Source organism: Tachysurus vachellii, chromosome 20 (genome assembly GCF_030014155.1).
Source record: "Tachysurus vachellii isolate PV-2020 chromosome 20, HZAU_Pvac_v1, whole genome shotgun sequence".
Taxonomy (NCBI): domain Eukaryota; kingdom Metazoa; phylum Chordata; class Actinopteri; order Siluriformes; family Bagridae; genus Tachysurus; species Tachysurus vachellii.
The window spans coordinates 4,083,295-4,110,565 of NC_083479.1; the positions used below are offsets into that span (position 1 = coordinate 4,083,295).

Consider the following 27,271-nt stretch of genomic DNA (forward strand, 5'->3'; position numbering starts at 1 on the left):
GACAGCAGTATCTCCCAATGTCTCAAACCCAAAGTAAAATAAAACCGGATTAAACTTGAAAGGCGGGACATGTTTACTTCCATGCAATCCACATTAAGTCGTTAATTCAGAAAAACAGAGCAAAAAAATTTTTTTCCTGAAAAATTATCTCATAATTTTGAGATAAGTAAGTCGTTAATTCAGAAAAACAGAGTAAAAATTTTTTTTCCTGAATAAAACAACAAGATTTAATGCAATTTAATTTGTACCCTGCATTCCTTGGTCACTTGCACACAGCACACTGCTTACTGGAGGGCCATTGAGGCCAAACCCCCTGCATGTACTTGCATTCTCCCATAACATGCACAGTAACACTTTATTTTAGGGTCATTTAACTAGTCGCTTATTAGCATGAATATTAATAGAATATTGGCTATTTATTAGTACTTATTAAGCACATATTAATCTGCATTACCTTATTCTACATTCTTAATTGTACCCAATACCTAAACTTAATAACTACCTTACTAACTCTTAATAAGCAGTAAATTAGCGTTACCACATCCACAGATAATTTGATGTCCCTCCCTCCCCCCCTCACTCACACCCCCCTGAAATAAAAAAAAATCCTCTATACAATAATGTTTATTACAATTATTAAGTTTAGTATGTTTATTACAAGCATAATAATGTTTATTATACTTTTGTGTTACTCAATGAAATAATCAACTAAAGTTCTACTTACGATTAAATCAGTCAAGACGTCATTTTTAAAATTTGTATTACCTTGCATGCGTCTCTGCTTATGACCAAACAAAACGTTTATTTATGTTTGTATATGCTATAGTTTATATACATTTCCCTATATTTCCTGTAAATTCCGATAAATTCCCGTAAATTTCCATAAATCTCCATAAAGTTCCCAATTTTTAATTTTTCCGAAATTTACCGGAAACTTTCCGCCCCTTTGCAACCCTAGTAATAATTAATTAGCATGAACGTCACACTTGGGATCACTAGCTTCATCTAGCTTGCAGCTTGATCGCAGTTTGACTAGCTTTTGCCATCTGATAGCTGGACAAAATAGGCTGGATTTTTCAGAAGATTTAGCTAATGTGCTCCAGCAATAACCCCTTATTTCATCTCTACATATTCAGTGTAATCGCTAGTTAGCTAGCTTAAACAAATCTGGCAACTAAGGATGATTACTACTGTATAGTACTACGTGGACATTTAGTGTAGTGACGATCACCATGATGGTGATTTCACCCAATGAACAGGATCTATGAAAGGCTCGTCAGCGCTTGCTAGCACCAAGTGAATCAGTGCTGAGGCTTTCAATCCTGAGGAAGTTTTATCACCTACTGAATGAGGAAAATGCTAAAATAAATGCTGTTCCCATCCTGTTATTGTTGGATAGAGCAAGTAGAAATCTGTTGTGTACCCTTGAAAGGTCATGAAAGGTGTTTGACTTTATCTTAGCATTCATGAAGCCACGCATGAATCTGTTTAGCGGTGCATACCCTACATTATCATATTGGAATAGGGAAGCAACATGTCTGACAGCAGACACCACAAGTCAAAGTGTGAAAGATTTCGATGCAGTTTTCATGCTCTTTGCTCCCCGTTATACGTCCTGCATGTAAGTAGTTCCCAAACAATTCCTGCCATAAATTTTCGCATTGAGAATGAATCGTTTTCATCAGGGCTGAGTCACAGGGCTTTCAATATCGTGATTAATTCTGAGGCTATAATTTTGTGTCATATTTTAACTGCCTTATTAAGTGTCCATCTATTCCTGTCATCTCTTCTGTTTTTCTATTTACTCTGTCCATATCTGGATTGTCGCTTTGCTATATTAAACACTGACAGACCATTTTATCGCTTTTCTTGTTGTTGTTTTAAAGAAAGTGTTCGAATTGATTGTCAGCTTGCTTGTACAGACTGCATATTAGCACTCAAACTAATGTGACTCACCTGATTAGCTAGGCTATAATTATGATTTAGTTACTTAGATTAGATACGTAGTTAGCCCTGGATCTTTATACGTGTTGTAATTTGATCTCATGCACTAATAAGGATAAATTACATGGAACTGTTGCTAAGGAAACTTTAAGAATTGCTAAGAATGTTGAACTTTTACATTGTACTGTAATATATAGTGTAAGGAACAGAACACTTGTCAGGTCTTGTTTCTTCGCTAAACGCTAAGATCCGTATTGGGTTTAAATGGGTCTAAACAACAGTCTGGCTCATTTACCTGCTAAACAGCTCCTTGGGTACGAGCCCAGATGTACTTAAATGCTAAACCTTTAGGCACAAAACTGGCCGGCTGTTGAATGTCTATGCAATATGTCATGCAAAGAAGATATCTGGTAGATATCCCAGTGTGCACATGCTGCAAATCAATAATTACTCAGTGACCTCATTTCCAGTATATCTGAAGCAATCATCAGCCCTCAATTAAAATCATCTGTGCAAAGGCTTGTAAAGACAACAATTTATTTTGGCATTAGGTCAGAGCGGTGCATGCGTATGAGGTCCGATTGCATTCCAGCGGTGAGGCGCTATGGTACCGCAGCGTTCTCGGGGTGATGCGTGACCTCCAGGTAGCGTCCCCTGGCCAGAGTGGGCACGTTAATGACCATCTGCTCAGTAAGACCCAGTCAACATCTCTTTAATGAAGACGAATGGGAGGACCAGGAGGAAGCCAGCAGGGGGCTAATGACGCACCTTCATCTGCTAACCTGCCACCCTACTGTGAGTGATGGGTGGATGCACTCCGTGCTCTATACCACTACTTCCAGAACCTCTGTTAAAGTCTCCCAACTCTTCAGGTCTGTCTGTTTGGACTACTCATGGACTAGGACTGTAGTATTGAGAAGATTAGCTGTTTTCTGGAACTTGCTGTTTAGTAGGTTTGCCATTTCAATTCTTTTAGAAGAATATTACTGGATCTTATTGTAATGTACAGGACACATAAACATTAAGCATATAAACACAGCATGGTATTTATTAGGTCAAATCAAAATATCTGTAGAAGAAATGAAAGAAAAACAAGCCTCGGACTAATGCTGCCCTCACATGCTATCAGAATTATAATAAATACCAGTTACCTACTAGGATGTTACCCATGAATGACCCCTCACATCGTAATTATGACTGGGAAACTTGAAGATCATTCTGATATGGAGGCGTCCAAAACTCCTAACGTGGCAAAACAGAATACAGGTTCTCTTCTGAATTAAAGGTTTTTTAGTTTACTGAATGCAGCTAGGGGGCACGGTGGCTTAGTGGTTAGCATGTTCACCTCACACCTCCATGGTTGGGGGTTCGATTCCCGCCTCCGCCTTGTGTGCGTGGAGTTTGCATGTTCTCCCCGTGCCTCGGGGGTTTCCTCCGGGTACTCCGGTTTCCTCCCCCGGTCCAAAGACATGCATGGTAGGTTGATTGGCATCTTTGGAAAATTGTCCGTAGTGTGTGATTGTGTGAGTGAATGAGAGTGTGTGTGCCCTGCGATGGGTTGGCACTCCGTCCAGGGTGTATCCTGCCTTGATGCCCGATGACGCCTGAGATAGGCACAGGCTCCACGTTACCCGAGGTAGTTCGGATAAGCGGTAGAAAATGAGTGAGTGAATGCAGCTAACTGTTAGCACTTGGAGGACATACTGTATAAATGTCATAATCATTTATGTAGAGCAGAAACCATTCCATTCATCTTGTACATTTTTACACAATGGAAATAGCTTAAATTTATTATCAGCACGATAGCTAATATGAGTTATAGTGTTGAAAAAAAGAAAAATGTATAAATGAACCCGGGCTTCATCCATGTTTTGTGTTCTTTCTGATAGCAAAGCATGTGAACAGGACAAATGAATATTACATCGATCGTTCTGATTTGACTTTGCAACAAGGAACAGAAACAGCAGAAAAACGGCTCAAACACAGCACAGGTGAAGACATTAAGAAAATCAACCAATGGTTCAGGAGACAGAACTAGAGCAGAAACAAAAAGGCACGGCTTAACAACCACATGACGTGTACAGATGTGCCGTGCTGCACACCACACACTAGAGAGGGGGAACCTGATTGTGACACTTTCCAGACCTCATTATGGGGATTAAGGTCACGACTGAGGGAAAGGCTTCCGCTCAGGAAACATCGCATTGCTGAACTACGGATAAAGTAACGATGTAAACATACTGTGAACATTTCTTCAGCGTGAACCTGCATTATGTTACAGTATACAATTAGATCACAGAGCAGTTTCTTCTATAGAATCTTCCAGAGTTTTTCTGTGCAACATTGCAACAACCTTCTGGAAATTATTGAGCCATATAAAGTCTAGCACAATAGCGTGTGTGTGTGTGTGTGTGTGTGTGCTGTGTGTGTGTCCTCAGTACAATCACATCATATTATTCCTACATACACTCTATGTAAAAGGAGCAGCATTAATCTTATTGTTGTTGTTGTTCTAACCCTTAACACCTCAGAAATAGCATGTTGATGGTGAAGGAATGGAAATTGCAAAGCATCGCTACTGTTTGGCTTGAACTCGAGTGATTTATTTTAATGTTGATTCTGAGCCCTGGTTCACAGATTTGGACCTCTACTTAGCTGGTAGAAAAGCTGTTCTATTGTCTGTGAAATATGTGCCAGAAATATGTGTCTGTTACATTTTGTGCCAGATATCAACCAACAGGCAGATACAAGGTAATAGCTAAGAGCTAATATCTGAAATGATAATATGGTTGTTTTTAATTAGAAATAAAACGGCACCCAAAAGTAGAGAGAGAGAGAGAGAGAGAGAGAGAGAGAGACTTACAGAATGTGTTCTGTCACAATATTTGTGATAAACAGCCCCCACCACACACACAAACACATCTGTCCCGTTTAAAATATCTGTCTACTTTATTGCATTTTATGAAAAGTGCACTGACATGTATCTCAGAGCTTTATGAGAAGTGTCAGAATTGAGGCAGAGAATTTCACAGGATGTTTACTGTCATTCTCAGATTTCAGATTTATCGCTTCCCCCCCCCACAAAAGTAACCACCACAAAGCATTTCACTGCTAGCAAAGTGACAATGATCTAGCAGTGGCACATATATGACTAGCTAAGCCTTATGATATCGCTGTCATTTTCATTTATATGTTTGATCTAAAGTGAATCTCCATTCATTTGTTTCTGTCCGCGAGTGTGGCGTGATTGCGCGCGGGTTACTTTGTCATTTTCACATTGCTCACGCATTGTTGCAAATCCTTTCGAGTCAAGAAAGTCAGCGGAGAGATGAAACTATAATCGCTGGTCCATAGAATGAGCTTTAGAACATCAAAATGGCGGAATTACTTTCGAACTTCGGGGCAAAACCTGTCAAATGTGTCCTTCAAATGAACAGTAACGACTATCTAAACAAGGGAGATAATGAGTCAGCACCAGTCCATCAGTGTCATGCACACTGAAAGACAAAGATAATACATTAGGTAGCATGCATGATAGGAGAGAAGTATGGCTTCATCAGTATGACTGTTCGCCGTGTCCAAAAACTGTCTGTTGCTGCAAAAAAAGGAAAAAAAAAAGTTGTCGATTAAAGGAATTCTTTACAACCAAAAAATGCTAACATGGCTAGATAGTATGGGTGTGTTAGCTCGATCGCGTATACAGAATGCAAACTGGACAGTATGACTTCCGCCGTTATTAGCAAGCTTAGATATTTTTTGCAGACTGACAGAAAGAAAGAAGGCAGGGAAACTTTCTCGTTTCTGTCTTGATGAGACTATCTGAACAGAGCTGCTGCTGCTCATTACCTTGACATTCACACAGCGGGTGACATTAGCCATGCTAGAGAGAATTAAGCTCTCTGAACCTTTAAAAAGCGGAGGTTTGCTCGTACTGCTAATCACTAAACCTGACGCTGTTTCTTCTTGAGAAAATGGTGCATCACAGACACACAGGTAATGAGGGAGAGACCTTTGGTTGTGAAAGGCCACGGGCTTAGCCGACGGTGGTGAGGGACGTTCGAGAGGTCACTCCTAAAATCCATAGATAATTTCACAATCGCATCATGACGAATCTCGATACACATGTTGCTATCAACAGCACATTCACTGAGGGCTTTTACAGCCCAGGTGCAAAGAAATGAAAAAATTAATGAAAGACAGAAATTGATTAGCCACCTCGCCTCTAGCACCACATGGCCCAAAATAGAATAACAATTTGCATTCGATGCGGACGCTGCTCCGGACTGACAATTTGCACTTGATGTGGACCGGGGAAAAGAGTTGAATAATAACAGCCTGCTTTTTTTTTTTTTTTTTAAGTGAACTCTGCCACATGAAGACTTGCCTGCCAATTACTAGTGGTCGTTTTCATTAGCACAGAAATAGATGAATTAGATGATTGGCCACTTCCAGAAATAATACAGTAGCTATAATGACCCCTTGCTGTCTTCACCCTCGCTGTCTCGCCCCCTAACACAATCATAGCACAGCCATCCCCTGCTGAGGCATGTGTGGAGCTCGGGATTAGATGGGTGAAGAGCGATCACAGTCATCTAACAGACGTCCACCGTGGCTGGTTTCTGTACTTATACTGCACTCTACTGGACAAGGCCTTCAGTGTCATCCTTCATCTTTGAGGATCATGAAGTAGAAAAACATATTTCTGTTTTCTTACAGCAATGATTAAATCCATGCCTAGTAAAATTACAGAGGAAGCCTGGAAAACACGAATCAGCCCACCGTAATAATACCTTCAGCGTGAAATCTGACAGCAATATGGCATCTCCAAAGAAAAGCAACCATGAATGACTAAACATGTAATAAACCTTCTGCCAGGCAATTTCCATTAGAGGTCAACGTTTATTTTAATCCCGTATCATCATCAACATAATAATCAACACCACCATGATCATCATCATCATCATCCTCAAGCCTACAAGCGCACATATACCATGACTTTCTCCTACAATCATGCACGTCAAGCATCCTTCATATTATGACAAGCTGGAGTCTGAGAGGTGCCTGTTTTTTATTTCCTTGACTTTATACAGCCTTTGTTCATGAAAAAGTCCTCACAAACCACCATAGAATAAACAATGAAGTTGCCATGACAACAAGGAGCAGCAATCACTGTGCAAACATGCAGAAAGGCAACAGCAGCAGAAAGAAAAGGACCATTAAACAGACATCATTTATCTTTGGAACGCCAGTTATGCTTTGGGGGGGAAAAAAAAGCACATCCAGAACATTCCAGGGTTATGAAATTTGATGTGAACCTTGCTGTCATGTTACATAATAATTAAACACTACATAGTGTATATATTAAACACTGAATGTGTAAGTGTCTAGCAATGGTCTCTGATTCAGTCAGAATGTTTAATAGAACCTGTTGAATGAACACCTACAATGTTTACATGTCTACAGTGTAGATCATGTGGAAATGTCTTTGGTTGTCAAACATCCAGTTCTTCAATCATTCCATCATCTTCGTGAACCACTTATGTCCTCATCAGGGTCAGAATTTTTATGGACATCAAGCTTTCTGTTCGCATGAACCTGTCATATTAATACAAATCTAAGGGCAGCTCCATCACTGACTGGTTTGGGAACTGCACCATCTCTGATCGCAAGACCATGCAGCGGATAGTGAGGACAGCTGAGAAGATCATTGGAGTCTCTCTTCCCTCTATCATGGACATTTACACCACACGCTGCATCCGCAAAGCCAACAGCATTGTGGATGACCCCACACACCCCTCACACACACTCTTCACTCTCCTGCCGTCTGGAAAAAGGTACCGAAGCATTCGGGCCCTCACGACCAGACTGTGTAACAGTTTCTTCCCACAAGCCATCAGACCTCTCAATAACTGAACTGAACTGTACAGAGCACAACATACACACGCACATCATCTGTATGGACTGCACAGACCTACAACAAATACACACACACACACATCAAACTGTTTACATGCTGTTTCCATCCATCAAACTGTTTGCATGCTGTTTTGCACACTTTTTTGCTCTTTTGCACATACTGTACAATATCTCAGTCATTTTGCACATACTATACAATATTTCAGTCGTTTGCTGTTTTTGCTGCTAAGAAACTGTGTTCATTCTAGTATTACTGTCAATACAATCAATATTGTTTGAATATTCAGTATTCTGTTTCTGTTTATTGTCTTTTGTGTATTTTTTGTACTTTTTGTACTGCCTTGTAACTTTTTGTCTGCACTATCTTTTGTCCTGCACTGTCTTTTGTCCTACACTGCCTTGTCTGTCTTGTCCTGCACTAGGAGGCACTTTATGTGGCTAGGACTGACAGTCCTTAGCCCTGTCTTTGTTTTATGTAACACCAAAATCCTGGAGAAACGTTGTCTCATTTCAAAGTGTACTGCAACAGCTACATATGGTTGAAATGACAATAAAAGCTTCTTGACTTGACTTGACTTGACTTGACTTGACTTGAGATGCTGCACAACTGTCCTGAACACCTTCCATTCGTGTCGCATTACAGGGAAATGGATCAAAATCCTTGTGCATGATCATCATAGTGTGCGGTTTTTTTGGACATGAACTTCACTGAGAGTAAAAGGTTTGTAAAGTGTAAAAAAGTGACCGGACCTGGAACCCTGAACTCTTTACCCGCCCCTGGCAACGGCGCGCGCTTCTACACACACATACACACACACACACACACGCGCGCGCGCATAGCTTAATGTTTCATTACGCAGAACCTCATCAGAGTTAGCGATAAAACAACAGCCGAACTTTTCACTTTCCGAGCTTTCTTTCTTTTCTTGCGACAGGTGAAGTAACGTGACACGTGACCGCAGCTGCGTGAACAGGGACCGACTCATGATGTTCTCACACGCGCTTTCACATGAGAAAGTTCATCTCCAGGCTTCCTGAAGACTTTCGCGGGTGAGACATCTTTATTTTTATTGACTTATTTTTATAAACACTATTTGTCCAGAACCCTTACTAAGAACCCCTAAAATCTGTTTATATACACTTGTTGATAATTGTGCACTAGCCAGCTAATTAGTAAAGTATTATTATTATTATTATTATTATTATTATTATTATTATTATTATTATTATTGATTTAATTTCAGTTCCAGAAAATGTGAACAGTAAATGTATATAAATCAAAAATCAAAATGAATTGAGGCAAAAGTAATGCCTGGCTTCTTCGCTCCTGAGCTCAGGTTCCTGTCCATGAGAAGTTTTGCACAGTTCTTCATGTCTGTGGAGGCTTCCTAAGGGTTCACCAGGTTTCTTCACTTTTATATTAAAAAAATGACATTTGTATATTTGACATTTGTGCATTGTGCCCTGTGATAGACTGCTGTCACAGATGTTTTTTCTGCCACGCACCCCATGTACTCTTTCCTAAGATCCACTAACTCAGGCTCTAGATCCACCACAAGCCTGACCAGTATTAAACAGGTCCTGAAAAAGAACGAATGAATAAAATCTTCATTCTAGAATGATACTTTCAATGATTTAAATATTGTTATGCGTGAACACATCGATGTGATTATAGTTCACTAATTCATTCATTCTGGTCAGGCTCGCAGTGGATCCAGATCCTATTCTGAGAACAATGAACATGAGGCAGGAATACAGCTTGAACCTTGAATATGATACCATTCAGCTGTGGATATGATACTATTCTATACATATTTGCAGACTTTTACACATCTAGGAGCAATTTAGTGTAGCCAATCCACACGCGTTTTGGGCAATGTGAGGAAACCTGGAAACCTTAGGAAAGCTTAGGAACAAATTTGAGCTCTGAGTTAAAAATGCTTCCCTCTGCATCTTAAAACCCCAAGAGCATAATATCCATGTGTTACAATGGCTGCTGTTCTCATAACGTGTCTTCACAGCATGACACCTCTGGGACATTTGTATCTTTGCCTGAAGTGGAACTAAGGGAAATGAATGGAAAAGGCTGCAACCTGCTGGTCTCTCCAACCAGCATGCCAAAGTCTCTGGGTACCACAACTGGACAGCAGGTACCTCACATCCGAGTGCATGCTGGTAGTTCCTGCGCTTCCTCTCAGCAGAGAACCCCATGTCCTGGCAGTGAAATGTGCACCGGAGCTGTGACACCTGGGAGTACTGTGTTTCTACCTGCTCTGAGCCTTCACAGGCAAGTGTTGACCAATGGGAAGCATCATGGCACCTTCAGAGTCCCACAATCTTCATGGCAACAAGTGTCTTCACTTCCTGTCCCAACTTGCAGTTCCAATACAGCGAGATTAAATGGCTCACAGAGTGTTAATAAAGGTACTAAACTGAAAAACATATGCTGCCATAAATATTTTTTTTTATATATGCAAATGACACTGAAACATCAAAAATGTACCTGTGAAGGAAGGACAAGCTTTACAGGGATTTTCATGATCAGACATACTGTATTACCATGTTGGGCTACATAAAAGTGTAGCTGATGTTTATAATATACTGTACATATAATTCATAATTCAACAGAGCCTAATTTCACTGCTGTTTTCTGCTTTCACTGATTCATCACTGTTACCATATTTCTCAGCCCAGTGAACTGGAACATGAGACACACTTGGTCCCCCAGAGATATAGGACAGTTCAACATCCTCTTTTAAAAAAAAATAAATAAATAAATATACCTTAAAATTTACCACTCAACAACGTAAATACATGTCAGGCCACCAGAAAGCAAAGTGGCTGTCAAGATGTGATATATGCACCGGTATATAACTTTTGAAAACAACAGATGCTGAAAGTATTGAGCTCTGTGAAAAGAATTTCCCTGACATTTCAACTTTAATTGTGTAACTGTAGAAATGTTTTCCATCTAATTTCAGATCACAAGTTTTTTCTGCCCGAAACAAGTGCATTGTTGAGTTATATACTGGAGTTTATGTTTGACTTCATTTTAATTCTACCCCACAGCCCAGTTTCTTTTGTGCAAAATATTATGTCTCGAAACTAACCAAGCAAAATGCTTTCTACAGTTTTTTTTGTCTCTCGGGCAAAAGAGAGAAAGAAAATTGGTTATTGATTAACAGATCAGAAAGTGTTTGCAAGCGCTACATCTGTAAGTCTGCGAATTTCATGAGTATGTGCGCTTCTCTTTAAGGGAATTCAAAAAGGCATCCTGTTGTGTTTAATTCTTCTAGTAACATTTATGTTAAATGGATATGGTCAAAATCTGATCATTTTTGTCCTTTCTAAGGCTTTGTACCTTATTTAAAGCAAGGTTAGAATATATAGGTTGAAACTGTTTTGTTTGATATTCGTATGTTTTAAAGAATGGATTAAATGCCGCATCCATGACCTTAGTAAAGATTATGCTAGTTGATGGTTGCATTTTATTCAAGGAGCATTAGGTTTAACATTAACTTGCATAAGTTGTTTTTCTTCTCTATTACTCTACATTCTTAATCATTAATGTTTAGGATGACAGACATTTGTAATGTAGAAAGTAAGACCAACATTAATTTAGTATTTTGTGCAATAAACATAACCTCTTTTATTTGCAGGTTCTCACTCATTGGGGACCAGCAGAAAGCTGTTGAGCGAGTATGGCAGATCAAACCTGCAAGTGACAAGCAGTGCTATGGTTGTACAGAGTGTGAATCCCGTGTCCACTATCCAAACCTCTGCTTCGCACTGCCCTCCTCCATCTCTGGGCCTTTTTGTGCCCTTCACAGATGCCAGGTAAACTAGTTCAAATATGAAAGGGATGCAAGATGTTAAACCATATTCAACTGAATTGGATCAGTCATGGATGTAACTGAGGAACAGAGCTCATAATTGTGTAAATGTGCTGGCACAGGTCTGTGTTGTCCAGAGAGTCCCTGGCTTCCACCACCCTCAGCATTGCAGAGAGCCAGTCAATACGCAGCAGCAAGTTGGACTGGCCTTATGGCTATCGTGTGCTGCCACCACTTGGACAGCAGAGCAGCTTTAGCCAGACAGCTGAAGGTCCGGAACTTCCAAACCTTCCACCAGGTACTGCCATGTCTGGAAACACCAGTAGCTCCAATACAACGTCACTTCCTGCTTACCTGTTCAAGGACGACATCAACAGCCCCCGCCAATCCAGCCGCTCCAAAAAAAGAGCCCTCTCCATCTCGCCTCTGTCTGATGGCCTTGGCATTGACTTCAACTCCATTATCCGGACATCACCAACCTCTTTGGTGGCATACATAATTGGTTCCCAAAGTTCCCCGGCCTCACAGCCTACTCCCTCACCGCTGCAGTCTGACGTATGTGGGCATCTCCTGGGTGTCCGAGGAAGTTGTATCCCCAATCCCAGTTTTGGTTACCCAGCTTCCAAAGCCAGTTCCACTCTTGATCAAACCATATCAAGAAACCACCATTCTGAAAGACTGAGTCTCTGCATGCAGAGGTTAGAAGAACAGGGTGCACGTTACAACCAAACAGGAGGAACTAATTTAGTAGTGGAGCATCAGCTTCTGCCAGGACAGGAAATCCTTATAAGCAACATTGCAGCAGGAGATAATGTTCCTCATTTCAGTCTGGAAAGCACTACACACCTTCAGTTTGAAATTTCAGCCACCGTTAGGTCACCAAGCCCACGTAGGGGACCTCCACCTCCCTATCACTCCCACCATATACACCGACTACCAGGTGGCCACATGGAGAGTGCTCAGAATCCCGCAGACCCACACTCTACACCTCCTTCAGACAAACCCGGTGTTCTGCCCCTGGCATTGTGTCCAATGTTAGAGGAGGAAGAGGGGGAAATCGATGATTTTAATGGGGTACACTGTTGCCGTTGGCTGGATTGTAGTGCCACATACAGTCACCAAGAGGAGCTGGTCAAGCACATTGAGAAATTACATATTGATCAGCGCAAAGGAGAGGACTTCATCTGCTTCTGGACAGGGTGTCCACGCAGACACAAGCCTTTCAATGCTCGTTACAAACTCTTAATCCACATGCGGGTACATTCGGGGGAGAAACCTAACAGATGTACGGTATGCAGAGTACAGCTGAGTGTTAGCAGAGTATTAGATGATTGCTTGTTCAATTTTGGTTCTCCTGTTATTCACATTAGCACATATAATGTCGTAGATCTTAAAGACACGGTGTGCAAATATATCTTTAATGTCTCTGAATCATGTCTATCGGAAAGGAGTGTAGAAATCTGACATTAATGGTTCTTTAGAGGGCCAATTTAACAAGGCTGCCAAAGCATCTCAAGGGGCTTTCACTTTAAATGAAAGTCTGCCACTCCACATCATTTAAGATGGTAGTTTAAAGTCTATTGTACATTTTGATGTGTTGTCATTGCTGGGCTCAGGCAGGATGCTTCGACTGTGTAGGTATTTTCCTCTTGTATGTCTGGCCATCAGCTTATTAAGAGTCTCTTATAACTGACAAGGGAGCTCTGGCAATTATGTCGTTATTAAAAAAAAAAAAAAGGCACAAAAGGGCCTTCACTTAAGCACTGGCAGAAAAACGGTCTGCTTCCTTTTAGCAACTTTTTTCAGCTGGAAAAGCTGTCAGCAGTCAAGTGGCTTCCATAGGGCATGACATAACCTGAGATGGATTGTTAGGTACAGTACTAGTGCTAGGTTACCTCTCTCCTTTCTCACACACTTTTAGTAAAAGGCTTGCCTGGACACTGCAGATAAGAAATTGCCACTGTAGCGCAGTCCCTGCTGTGACATTCCACAGGTTCAGGTTAGTAAAGTGCCAATATACAGCCATTCCTTTTCTCATCTGATCTCGGCAATCATTAATGGTGCACATACCTATGGTCGACCTTTCACTCCAAACACTTACTCATTACTTAAAACTGTTCCTGTTGCCATGGAGCCTGGAACAGTTGAATGGTTTTGTCGAGCACATAATTATAGACCGAAGAGGTAAAAAATACATGGTCACAGTGAGTTCTTGCAGAAAATCTCAGAGATTTCATATCTGCCAACCTTGAAAAGTTTTCGCTTTTAGAAACCTACTGCAACATGGGTATATATATATATATATATATATATATATATATATATATATATATATATATATATATATATATATATATATATGTGTAAGAAAATCATGATAAGCAGGTAATGAGGCATCAGGTTAAATATTACTTTTATGACTAATATTGGTTGGATGGAATAGGCTTTATATGGTGCAGCTTTCAATACCCATTAAACCAGAAACTCAGAGTCATAATGCAACAAGAAATAAAAGAGGTTGGGATCCATTTTGGTTTATGTATTAAATTTGGCTGAAGGCAATGAATACCAGCGTATTTTCAAGAACACAGAACAGGGAAGCAATTAATTCCAGATAGGCTGTGGGGAGATTTACAACGAATACAATGCATATGCTCTGTGTTTACTCTAGTTCCACCACTGTGTACCATAGTGTAATGTTTATATTATATAAATAGCTTGAGACCCAAAATGACCCAAAAAACCTAGAAATATCACTTAGCGGATATTTTATCAGGGTTGGGTCTGTAATATCTGTAAGATATCACCTCCATGATAAAACTATCACATTCGGGGTACTAATTAAGAGGGCATGAGAATGGGTTTCTTTAAGGTTTCTTTTGCCGTGAACCCAGATGTTTTCACATGGCACATGGCGATATGATCACGGTTTAACAAGAGCCGATTAAGAAGAAACTGAAATTCTTTTGTGCCATGTGCAAATTTGACAAAAAGTGAGGCTATAAGCTCGCAATAAAATGATCAGTATACAGTAATCTGGCATTAAGATAAACATTTTTACTACTTGTCGAATAGTACTTGACGATTGCAAACAAATTCTGCAAACAAACTACAGTATAACTGCTTGTGTTCCCCATGAATTATACAATAAGAGCCGCTAACGATGCACTCGCAATAAAGAAAATAACTATGTTCTGTTTACATCATTAGTCAGGGCGAAGAATATGTTTATGATTAGGGATTCATAAAGTCTACAACAGCAAAATCAGGCTGAAAATTCTACAGTGTAAAACCAGTCTGCCATTTACTTTCTTTTTCCTTCTAATGTGCTGCGTGAAGACGGCATGTAGCAGATCCGATTTATACCAACTATATTCCGAACGACTTTTAAAGCAGCCATTATTCTGTGACTTGTGGAAATGTTTACGAGTTGTTTTCGAGTCTGTAGAAGATGCTTGGAACAACCTACCAGTCCATTTCTTTATAATACTGCACAACCTACACAATGAACCAAAGAAAATTCAGTTAAACGTATTAGAATGTCTTCCCGCCCAAGACTTTGACGCTCTGCTGAATAGTTAAACCACTTCTCTGAAGACTGAGTGACAGACAGACCGTACAGGAAAGACCAAGCTGATATATGAGATTTAGGATCATAATCAAACAGCTCACGTTACACGTTACAATTGAAGGGAGGGAGGCAAAGCACGTTTCAACTTGTTCTCATTCAGCTATAACTGACACCGTTTTTAACCGTTTTCCCTACGGACGCAGTTTCCGGATGTTTCACCTGCTGAAGCGTTTGATTTCGTGTGTCCTCCTGACTAGACGTGATGAAGTTTGGCGTTGCCTTTTCAGGTGCAACTACAAGAAACTTCCTTTCTTTGAAGGTTGTATTTAAGCTGTAAAATTATACCTTTCCTTCACAACAGAAATATCATATTAGTTATTATATTTGTTCCCTGTAGCTTTTATGAAATTATAGTGTAGCAGACAATAGACCGTATTTAAGAACTGACAGCTAGAGATTTATACCCGAAGAGCAGGTATTGGTGTTCAGAGTTACCATAGTAGCAGAGAGAGAAACTCTGGCCTGTTTGCCAGAAATAGCAGAAAGCAAGGATCTTTAAGGATTGCTTTTAAGTTGTTTGTCTCTTCCAGGAACTCATGTACTGAGTGCCTTGTGGATTTTTAGTCACTTTCAGCAGCCAGGGTTAGTCCTGTTTCTTCACCATTAAGGAAACACAGAAGTCTTGCTTTTCTCAGAATTTCAAACCAAAAAGATTTGAGGTAACGCAGTCAAAGCCACCCTGAGACACTAGAAATCATGTCTGGAACTGGAAAGTTTAATGGCGTTAAACATATGTATGGCAGGAAGGGGAACGTCATCTACAGACACCGTCGTGCTTTTTCTCTTCGTTTGTGATGTGCCTTCATGTGAATACAGGGCACGTTGTCCGTCAGACAGTGTTCTTATTGCCAAAACAGCTCACCTCTGGATAATTCTGCTTCATGTAACAGTCAGGACTAAAACACGAGCATGCTGTTATAGGAAAATAATCAGTGTCATGTGGTGTGATATAATGTCCTCTGCACTCTGATGTAACATTACGGTTACCACCCAGATGTTGTCCTATAACAGCATGTGCCGGAGAATTAGACTTCTCGTTCCACAGCAGTTTGCCAACAATTACTATATGCTATTTAATCAACAGCTAAAAAGTTTTACGTTTTATCCGTTCGTAATTACGAAAGTTGGTTCCTATTATCATATAGATAAAGGTATTTGTTCTGTGACCAGACTTTAATTTAACAAAAACATGCAGCTTGGCTTGTCACAGAGAAATTAGAAAGTGCAAGAAACTGAAGATGTTCTGATGGTGGACCACATACTGAGTTACAATGTGCTAACTCCTTGAACAGAGCTTCACCAAGAACTGTTTCTTATTAACAATTTTTTTCATCTGCTCACTTTTAGCCTTCGTTTACACGGGGAGTCCGTTTTAAGAGTGCCTGTGAATTAGTTGTTAATATAGAAACATGTTATTAGAGTATATGCATTAATGTAAACCTGTGATTTGAAGGATCGCTGCTGCTGTAGAACATTCACCAAGCTTCCAACAACCTTACAATTACCTTATTATTCACAACAATTGAAAATTTTCCAAAGAGCGCCATGGCGCTAAAAGAAACAGACAAAAATGCTACTGTTGTGGTAGAAAAAGGAGGAGAGGGAGAGATGTTACCAGGCTGACTGCTGGCATTGGGATGGCACTGGCATTGTGTGGCAGCGTGTGGCAGGCTGCCATAGTTATTGGACTGACTGCAGCTTTGAGGAGACACACTGCTGTCTTTTCAGACCTTCGGTCTCTCAGAGGATCCAGCACAGTCCGGAGCTTTATTAAATAAACCTGAAAGGCTACTCCGAGTGCACCTGTTTGATGTTGCACGTGTTCTTGGCCATAGCGCTGAGCTGAATTCTGACTGATTCGAGTCATTTCTTTCACCTTGCGTTCCACTTAGGAAAGATTTTTTAGGGTGTCCTACGGTGTAAACGGTGATTAAAAAGGTATTTCTATTCCCAGCACCTTTTGAGGGGTCTTGGGAAGAAACAAGAAAATTTAGCACAGAAGATTAAGCACTTTCTTTAATATTGTTGTTTTTTTTTTTAAACATCTCAGTCATTTAATGTCACATTTTCACTGCAGATATTTATTTGTAGTTGTTATTTCGAAGTTAGACCTTGTGCGTAATTGTTGCGGGGATTTATTTTATTGATGCTTTGAAAAATTGCTCTCCTTTTGTGAGAAAGGACTGTGAATTAGCATGTGCTTCCCTTCCCTTGGCTCCTTTGACGACTGATTGTTTAATCCCAGTCCAAGACACTCAGCATCTCAAACAAACACCGTGTAATGAGAGGCCATTTGACGCAAAGCCACAATGGAATGGCCAAGCTAAAAAAATAAACGCCAAGTTGTAGTAGTACCCACTTTAACTTCCGTGCACAAAGGCTAGCTGGTTATCATTAAATGTCAACAGCACAAATGGCAGTCTAAAATTATTACACAGCTATAATTTGATGCCATTTCTTTGAAGAAGAAAAAAAACACTTATTGACAAGAAGATAAAGGGATTGTTCTTTTTAGAGTTAATAATAATTGCGTACCAGTTGAGACTAGTTGTATTTGGAGGATAAAGTCCCACAAAAATTGTGTATTTCTCCAGAAAGATACAGATGGATGACAACAGCGGCTTTGTTATAGGGAGCATTTATTTTTTAACACTTCGAACCAGTTTGTCCCCTTTGATAGGCATGTGACTGAGTTTTTCTTACTTGTTGACAGGAAGGTTCACTGGCGACATGCTGTGGTCTTCAGAGTCCCCTGATCTCAACTGAGTGGAACATTTATGGGACGTTTTAGGTTGATTTGTTAGACAGTGCTCTCCATTACCATCATCAAAACACCAACTGAGGGAAAATCTTTTGGAATTACGGTTTCACTTATTACAATTGCTATAGGACAGCTTCAGAGACTTGAGGACTGATGCTTTGGCAGCTTGTGGAAGCCCAAAACTTACTTAGGCCATTTATGGTTTTGCATGAATTTATCATCTATGTGTTGTTTCCTTTGCTTTAAAAATCCGTAGACAGAAGAGAAAGGGCAGTCCGAAGTGGAGTGTTTTCTTTTCCAATAAATCATAATACATATATAGTCATTAACAATAATATAAATCACAACATTATTTAAGATTTGTAAAAAAAAAAAAAAATTGTTCTGGATGTGTCAGGATTCCTATTTGGCGATCTAGATATTCCTGTAGATATCAGCGTTGCCAAATGGGATTGACGTTTTCCAGTCTAATCGTGGTTGAAAGCCTTTCAAATTGACTCCAAATGTCGAACTGAGGTTTGTAACCCAATTACAGCAACTAAATTGTATCTATCAGTAGCAGGTTATTTGTGTCCACACCAAAAAGGGGATTTAAGGATTTAATGCCATCGTTTGGAGTTTCTCATCTCGCTACTGATCACAGCCGTTTGTGCTGCAAGCGTACTCTCACACTCCAGATATTTCTATTCATTTATATTTATATATTCCTGTCTTATGAAAACAGGAAATGAAGAATATTTGACAAAAGGATTCAAGTCCAAGCAAGTGTAATGAACACTTAAGAAAGAATCTCAGCCATCCTGATTGTGCACATGAAAACGATGAGACGTCACATCATAATAGCCAGTTCTGTTTCCACTGCATGTCTAAACAAGGTCATCAGTTCTCAATAGCTTTTATGCACTCACAGCCAAGTTAATAGACATTCCTCACTTGACCATGGAGAGGACAAAGAGCAGAGGCTTTGCATACCTTAAGGGTGAGCTCACTGTAAAGCTATCATTGTGGGATTTTTTTGTAAGGAAAAGGGAAAATGCAAAACTTGCTCACTAATTTGTCACTTACATTAATGATAAACAGTAAAATGACTTGGAAATGTCTTCACCTCAATGGCAGAGCACTGGCACTGTGGGTAGTGGGTAATGAACTCATCAAGGAGACAATTAATTGATTTGAACAGTAAAATACTGACCCCTCCTGGTTGAAGCATGTGGAGACAACACTGTTTGGTCCTCGGGTCAAGTTCTTATTCTGTACAAAAAAAAAAATTTGATGTGAACATTTCAAATGATGTCTCCCTTTTTTTTAATACCAGTTTGAAGGCTGTCAGAAGGCGTTCTCCCGCCTAGAGAACCTCAAAATCCATGTTCGGAGCCACACAGGAGAGAAACCGTACATGTGTCAGCACCATGGCTGTCAGAAAGCTTTCAGTAACTCCAGCGACCGTGCCAAGCACCAGCGCACACATGTCGACACGGTGAGTCTACACTTCAAATCCAGAACACATTAACGTCCAAAGGTGCTGGAGGTCCAGTTCTGAATTACTGCAACTGCTACCTGTGTGTTACAGAAACCGTACGCATGTCAGGTTCAAGGCTGCCAAAAGCGCTACACCGATCCCAGCTCTTTGCGAAAGCACGTCAAATCGCACTCCACCAAGGAGCAGCAGGCCAGGAAGAAGGTGAGAATAAGCACTAGGGGGAACATCACACCTGTGCTGCAGTTGCTAATCTTATACGTCAATCTGAAGAGAATTCAACGCAAACTAAATCATTCCTAAACACGTCGGCCATCGCTTAATGATAAGTCTTTAGATAATGTGCTTTTCCGTTCTGCCGACATGCTTGTCTTTTAATATACCATCATATGCTTATGATACATAACAACCGTTTGCAAGGGCAGACTTCGAACTCGTGTAGGAGCTGTGCTCATTATCACGGGAAGGAAAAACAAATGGCATCACCATAGATACAGCTACTTAGAGTATGCTGCTTTTGGACTGGAAAAGAAAACAGAGTTTTTTTTTTTTCTTCAGCATATGTTTTCTGTGGATAATGTCACTGATGTGCTTGAAATAGCTGCCGTTAATTCTAGCATGCATGCCATGCCAAATGTCAAACTGTTTATAGAGCTTTCATGGAATCTATACTCATGTCAAACTGATAATATCTTAAATAGGGTTTAGGAATTAGGAATCTTTAAAATCGTATTAAGTCTTAAAGTTTGACATAGTCAGTTGTTCCTCAGGGTCAAAATAATGCTTACTTGTACAAAAGAGAAGCAATCAGGCTTCAATCAAGTCAATCAAAGGCTTCATCTATCTAGTCCCCAAAGCGCTCACTACATTACGTACTTCAGCATAAATATATCCTCCATCTGTCTATTTATTTGCTTAAAGTTATTAACCAGGGGTTCTCAGGATTGTCTGCATAAGGCTGATACGGATTTTCATTCCAATCGAACAGGAATCACATTTGAGTAATACACTTGTAAAGACCATGATCAGTTAAGGAAATAAACGGAATCCGACAGGCAAATGTACAGCCACACTAGCTCAGTCTGACTAGTTCAGTCATTTTAAAGGTACATTAAATATGTTTGGTAAACAAAAGTTTTCTATTAATAATCCATTTCAAACAAAGATGAAACAGGTTAGAAGATATAATGTGATATACACCGTGTAGCTCAAATGTGAACTGTGAAAGCAGCTGAAAGTACGTTTATTACAGGCTGTAAAGCCTGAACGTACAATTTGGTGAAACCAAATTTTGAGAAAACGTACAATTTGGTGAAAGTTACAAATGTAAATGCATATTAATACACTCAGATAAATCCAGTGTCATTTCGATGGTTTGGGGTTTTAGAGGATGACGCCACCAACAATCAAGCAACCAATTAACCAACATGATAAGATCACATGTTTTTAGAACCCTGAATAAAATCGAACACTTTGCTCACACATTTACATTTACATTTACAGCATTTGGCAGACGCTCTTATCCAGAACGATGTACATAAGTGCTTAAATCTCTAACATTGAATACATTAATGCTGGCTCACTAGGTTACATACTTAAGATACCATGAGTTTAAAACATTTGTTCAAAGTTACAATGAAAAAGTGTCAAAGGTTGTGTTTGTTTTTGGATTTTTGATTTTTTTTTAATGCAAAAGATAAGGAAAGAAGTGCTAGTTGAAGTGTTTCCTGAATAAGTAGGTCTTCAACCGCCGCTTGAAAATAGCCTGAGCCTCAAACCCACAACGCTGGTGTTTTACCACAGACACATTACCGCTGCCTGTATATATATATATATATATATATTTACTTCACTTATAATTCCCATCAGTGTAACTGGTTTATTTTAATACCATCTGATTTAATGAAACTTTTAATCAGACTTCAAGTGAATAGAAACTAAATTAAATTTTGTTTAAGAAATGAACTCATGTTTTGTTGAGTTGTGCTTTAACTGTAGTCAGGATTTAAATAAAACCATTTCCACATCATTTTGGTGAATATACGTAGAAGGCCCACAATAACCTTGTTTATTTGTTTTTGTTTGTTTGTTTTGTTTATGACTACCACATATTCACTCTCTCACATATTGATGTCTTTCCAACCTATTCCTGCCTGGCACAAATCAGGCGTCTTCTTATCTCAGTTTATTCCCTTTCGTATCATTTCCTCTTCTTTTCCAGGTGTTTTTGTATTTGAAGTACAGCTAAGCTCGTCTAAACAACATAATTATCCTTTAGAACATCAATATTAACATTTAGCTTTCTGTGGAAAATGAATAATGCTGCCTACTATACTATGCAGTACTATAGCCCTTAGAAAGTTCATTGCATAATTAGTTTCTCTTTACTACGTATATAACAGCTGAGATCCAGCACTGAGATCTGCCAGGAAGGACTTTCTGAGTGTTTAACTATCCAGCCTCTGCAGCACAGCCTGTCGCCTATGGAGCTGATCGAGAGCCGTTCTCCTTGTCTTCCTGCTGACGTGTACACAGGTACAACCGTTCTGCTTGCACTGACTGGGACTGTTTAAATGTGCACTGGAGACATTGGGTGTGTTTCGTCTGTTTGCTAGGTTTGTTCTCCTTGGACCAGCCCAGCCAAGTCACTCCTGGTCAGATTCAGCATTCCTCCTGTGGCTCTCACGTCCCAATATCTGCACTACCTCCACCTAACAGCAGGTACTTTATCATTCTAAAGGATAATAGAAACACCTAGAAAGATATAGATGTTGCCTGAATGAGCAGGTGTTCTGGTGTTCCTGTTAATGCTGAGTGGTGAGTAAAAGTAATTCTTGAACCCGAACGCACAAGTTGTAGAATAGTTAACCCTAATAACGAGTCCATTCGCTGTTAGACACAGGGATAAAGTGTCTCTATAAATCACAAACAAATTTTGCTGACAGGAAACTGTGAGTGAAATTTAGTGGAAGTTTAGTCACAAGAGAACCTGAGCTATAACTAATAAAGGCTGGCACTTAAAATTAACACTCTAATGAGGCCAAAAATTTGTCACTGTCAAATGGAACAATGTGTAATGACTTTGAATTCTGCCCAGAAATTCATTAATTTGTTCACTCACTTGTCCCCAACGGGAGAAGCAGAACATTTCCATTCACAGTGGCCATTATAGCAAATGAACAATAATGAAGGTTTTAAAATGAGTACTCTGAACCGTAGTAGTCGGTGTTCCTCCAAAAGGTTCCAGCTGGGCTTAAAGCCGCTCACTGCTTTGGAGATAGAAAGAACTAAAGGAAAGAAAAATAAAAAGGAAGAGTCTGCTCATGTTAAATCACATCAGGTACATTTTTATTCACTCGGCTGATTAGAGCAGGCACAGAAATATTAGTTGCCACATTAAGCTGCCTTTATTTCTATAGACCAGTATCTGTGTATCTTTGCGAAAGGTGATGAATTAGTTCGCATAATCCTCGCTTTTCTCATCAGTGCCGTATGTTTTTACACCCCCGCCCCTCAGCAGTACACAGTGTTTTGGTCCAATCTCAATGAAGGAACCTGCAATGGACAGAATTGCTATTTAGTTTGCATTCTTCTTGCGTTCACCTTGACAATGTGGGTTGCTATGACAGATTGAAATGCCCCAACAATCTTTCTCTTTCTCTTGCTCTCTGATTTGCAACAAAGTCCTTGGCCGTTGGTTGTCATGGATTTATGGCAGCAAGCTTATAGAATAATCTGGTCAAAATAGAGTGCCATTTTTCTGCCCTGTGAAAGACACCAGACAGGCTTTTGTGAGTCGTAAGCGTCTACTATAGCAAAGCTTTTTTGTTATGAAGTTTACAATTTGGGATTGCCAGCGACGCTGTTAGACAGCCAGTCCATAGAGATCTATTTCTTCAGTGCTGCAGTTCAAAAGCGGTGAGAGGGAACCGCTGTGGTATTACTAGGGCCAGATGCTCATGGTTACGCTCGACACCAGCGGTACGTGTGCCATGCAATGTGCGTCTCTATAAAGAGAATCAGCTAGTAAGTGCAAATTGTCCTCTGCCTCATTGGTCTTAAGACTCTGTTTTCGTTGAAGCTATAACCATTGACCAGAGTGAAGCCGAAATTCAATCATTTACTAATTCAGACCATTAGGACACATGGGATGAGGCAAGCAGATTGGTGTAATTGCTGTTCTATGTGTTAAATCAGTTGTAAAATTCTTCTTTGTGTCCAGTTGTGCTTCTTTCTTTCCCATTATCCACTATATGTTCAGCTCTAAATCTGTAGTTCTAATATTGTAACACAGGAACCCAGGAACACAGGAAATGCAGGAACCCTGAAAAAAGTCATACCATAATTTCTCTCATTAATTAATCATAAGACTCTAGAACATTTTCGGTCTAAGAGTAACTCATGAAGCATTTCAGCAGGTCCCAAACTTAAAATGTATGACAAATCCTTGACAAATTGCCGTGGTACAAAAAATAAAGAGATAAAGCCAAAGAGGGTGTTCTGTTATGAGAAAATAATCAACAACAGTCTGATGTGTGTGGCTCTTTTTTTTCCTATGACAGTATGTTTTACACCACGGCGATTCATCTACTATTACATTTGTTTTATTTAAGTAATGATATACTTTTTCTCAGTTTATGCGCACACTTAAAGCTCGTTCCTGTCATCACTCATGCCGTAACAGCTACAAAGATTTGTTGTCTCTTTTGTGTCACTTGCAACCTCCTCTGCCCTGAAGAATCCCCTGTGGCGGAAAACGTTCAGTTACAAAGCACCGACACTGGAGACTCCTTTGTTAAATATGTTAAACAGACAATCTTAGATTAGATTATATGGAGCGTTTTAGAAGTTACTACAGACAGACGCATTCATTTTTTGTAGGTTTGATGCTCCTGTTGCACAGCATCTGACTCACCAGGCCACGCCTTCAGTTCCTCATTCGCACCACCACATGGTGGCAGCACAAAAAAACAGCAGACTTCCAGGATACCCAGAGCCCACGGCAGCATCGCTTCATCCACCTCAGGAGAGTAAGTTCATAGTCAATGGCAATTTCTTGTAATATTTCTTTTTTACACCCAGTATAGAATATTATTTTGGAAAAAAAAGACTATTTATTCAGATTTCTAATCATTTTCAACAAAGGATCTCAGTAACTGTAGGGTATTTGCACCAAGACTAAAGCGAATGCATATTCAACACAGCTTTCCTGATGCATATTGACTTTTTATGGCCAGGCCGAAAAAGTTCAGCTGAATGATTCATGAATTTGTGCTTCCATTTCAGGAGCAACAGATGGCTGTCTGTTAGGCAAAGTCAAAAATAGGTCTTCTCTGATCCAGACTTTATCTCGTGTTGGCTAGGATGACTCCTAATGTTTTCCAAGCTCAAAGGAAATAATCTGTTCAAATTCATGCCACGCTTGTGCTGATTTGAGAGGCATGGCAAAGTGGTGCTTAGATAAATTAGAACGAGCTGTTTAAAGAACAAATTTCAGCTCCCAAAATAACTAATGTGTGTTTTTCACAACACTCCTCAGGTTTCCCGAGTCATACCCAGACGGTGTGCTCGCCCTCGTACGGCGAGTCGCCACAGACAGGAAAGCAGATCTCTGCCTGTTCCATGATGCAGATCCCCTTGTTCGAGGACAGTCTGGGTTCCTCAGGCACAGCTCAAAAGGAACCTCAGCTGATCCACCAAGCTCTGTCGAGTATCACAGGTGTGCATTCATTTACCTTTTTTTTTTTGGTAAGAATTGTATATACGTCACACAGATACCATACATATTTTTTCATTCATCCTAATGACCCGTGTGTGTGTGTGACTACAGAGTTTGATCCACAGGATCGATCTGAGGATTCTTTAGGTCAACGGGAGCATTCGGCATCAGACGATAACTACCTTCACATACACACACAGCACATGGTGCGACGCCTAAACCAGCTCTCATGAGTCCACACCGAGGGCCAGCCTTGATCATACACATATCTATACGGAGTTCTTTGTGGTTATCTTTTAGTCATGGGATCAAAAATTAACAAAAGAATTTGTACTTGAATTTATCTAAATTTTTATAACTGGATGGTGTGAACTACAGTTCTGGATGTTTCATATTGCTGTTTTTATATGTTGCAACTTTTGAAATTGTTTTATTTTTTTTTTTTAAAAATCGAAAATCTGAGTCCTGTGAAAACTTGTTTGTATTTTGTGACACAGGAAGGCAATACACACGCTGTGTGAGAATGCTGGACAGCTGAAGCTAGATATCCACTGAGATTAGCAGCATAGCTAGTTAGCATGTAAGTATTTTATACTGTTAATGTAAAGATATGTGACAGAACATTTTGGAGTAACAACATTTCACTCAGCTTTGTTGGTAAATTAATGGCTTACACTCATTACGCGTAGCTTAAACGTTTGAATGTAAGTTTAATCCAGTTATCTTTGATAACTATCAGTTATAAGGTATTTCTGTGTGGAAATGTATGTAAACAACAACAGTGCCTCAGAAATGATCTATCACATTAAGCACTAATTAAGCACATAATGAAGTCTTCAGATACCGTTATTCTGTATTTTTTTTCATTTCTTTAAGCCGGCAATCATGGCAGTACCGATACTGAACGTTTTCTGTCTCACACCCTAGAAGAACAGTTTGAGGGCATGCGGTTCAGCTAAATTACACTGAGAAAACCTTACATGCAAATGTCGACAGTGACTAAATGAAATTGCATTTAAAAGCTCTAATTACAATGTTTTGTATAACCAGTAGCATTAGAGTCAAAACCTCCATTATCTTGGCCCTGTTATATCAGGTGAATCTGGGGAGAAAAAAAAAAAGCATTTAAAGATGTAATCATCAAGATCATGGATGCACGACTGTGTCTTGTAAGGTGTTGTTTTGCTGAAGGGTAATTTTCACATCATGCAATTTCACACCTTATTATGAGCCAAATAGTCTGCTTGTTATTCTGTTATTCTGTGCTAGTGACCAGAAGGTTATTTCAAATCATACCAAATGTTTGTGGGGTTAGAACTGATTAAAATGAAAGGGAGGATATGGGGGAAAAGACTCTGTACTACTTCTGTACTGCAATTTTCACACGGAGTACAGTTTATTCTTGCCAACAAGAGCAGATTGCAACAACTTCAGTCAATAGTTGCTGGTTTATATAGCAGTTTTATGTGAAGAGGAGGATGATGATGACGATGATAGGTCTTGAGAGTTCTTCACATGAATGCTTCATGAGGCTTTCTTTATCCATGCAGTAGCCATTGCCTTCTAGTCAACAATAACTTTGATCTTGCCTCAGCAAACCTTTTATTGAGTCTACTATATAACATGTTTATCTTACTTTCGTTTAACATTTGTAGCTCATGCAAGTACATGCTAGTACCATATATATATACAAAGCACCATATATGCATTTATTCAACCTGTTCCAGTGTCACAAATTAAAATCTATTCAAAATTGAAAATCGTAGCTCTCCTGAGAACCGGTGTCATCTGTGTGTGTGTGTGTGTGTGTGATAGAGAGTTTACTGCCATGCATGTTTTTTATCTCTATGGGTTGTAGATAACCTTGTCTTTCACCATGGTCTATTTACTATTTATCTGTAAATCTATTTTTCCAAGCTTCTGTTGCCAAATTATGCAAAACACTGGAGTCACAATGGCAGCAGAAATTAAGACAAATTACATCCTGTGC

The 27,271-nt window shown here is 39.7% G+C and overlaps 1 protein-coding gene across 1 annotated transcript; it reads left to right on the top strand.

Moving 5' to 3' along the window:
• Positions 1–8,699: 8,699 nt before the first annotated feature.
• Positions 8,700–26,929, top strand: glis3 (GLIS family zinc finger 3). Its single transcript, XM_060896521.1, has 11 exons — positions 8,700–8,910; positions 9,882–10,284; positions 11,520–11,697; positions 11,816–12,983; positions 19,401–19,562; positions 19,656–19,766; positions 21,965–22,097; positions 22,178–22,283; positions 24,444–24,592; positions 25,102–25,281; positions 25,393–26,929. Exons 2-11 carry the CDS (start codon positions 9,933–9,935, stop codon positions 25,512–25,514), a joined length of 2,661 nt encoding a protein of 886 aa, XP_060752504.1. The 5' UTR covers positions 8,700–8,910; positions 9,882–9,932; the 3' UTR covers positions 25,515–26,929.
• Positions 26,930–27,271: the final 342 nt, after the last annotated feature.

What these genes read in the sequence shown, in the direction of transcription:
- glis3 (XM_060896521.1), top strand. Translation starts at nt 9,933, where the DNA reads ATGAATGGAAAAGGCTGCAACCTGCTGGTCTCTCCAACCAGCATGCCA. An exon ending in CTCACAGAGTGTTAATAAAG is followed by an intron (nt 10,285 to 11,519) that starts GTACTAAACTGA and finishes TTTTATTTGCAG; the next exon opens with GTTCTCACTCATTGGGGACC. An exon ending in GTGCCCTTCACAGATGCCAG is followed by an intron (nt 11,698 to 11,815) that starts GTAAACTAGTTC and finishes GTGCTGGCACAG; the next exon opens with GTCTGTGTTGTCCAGAGAGT.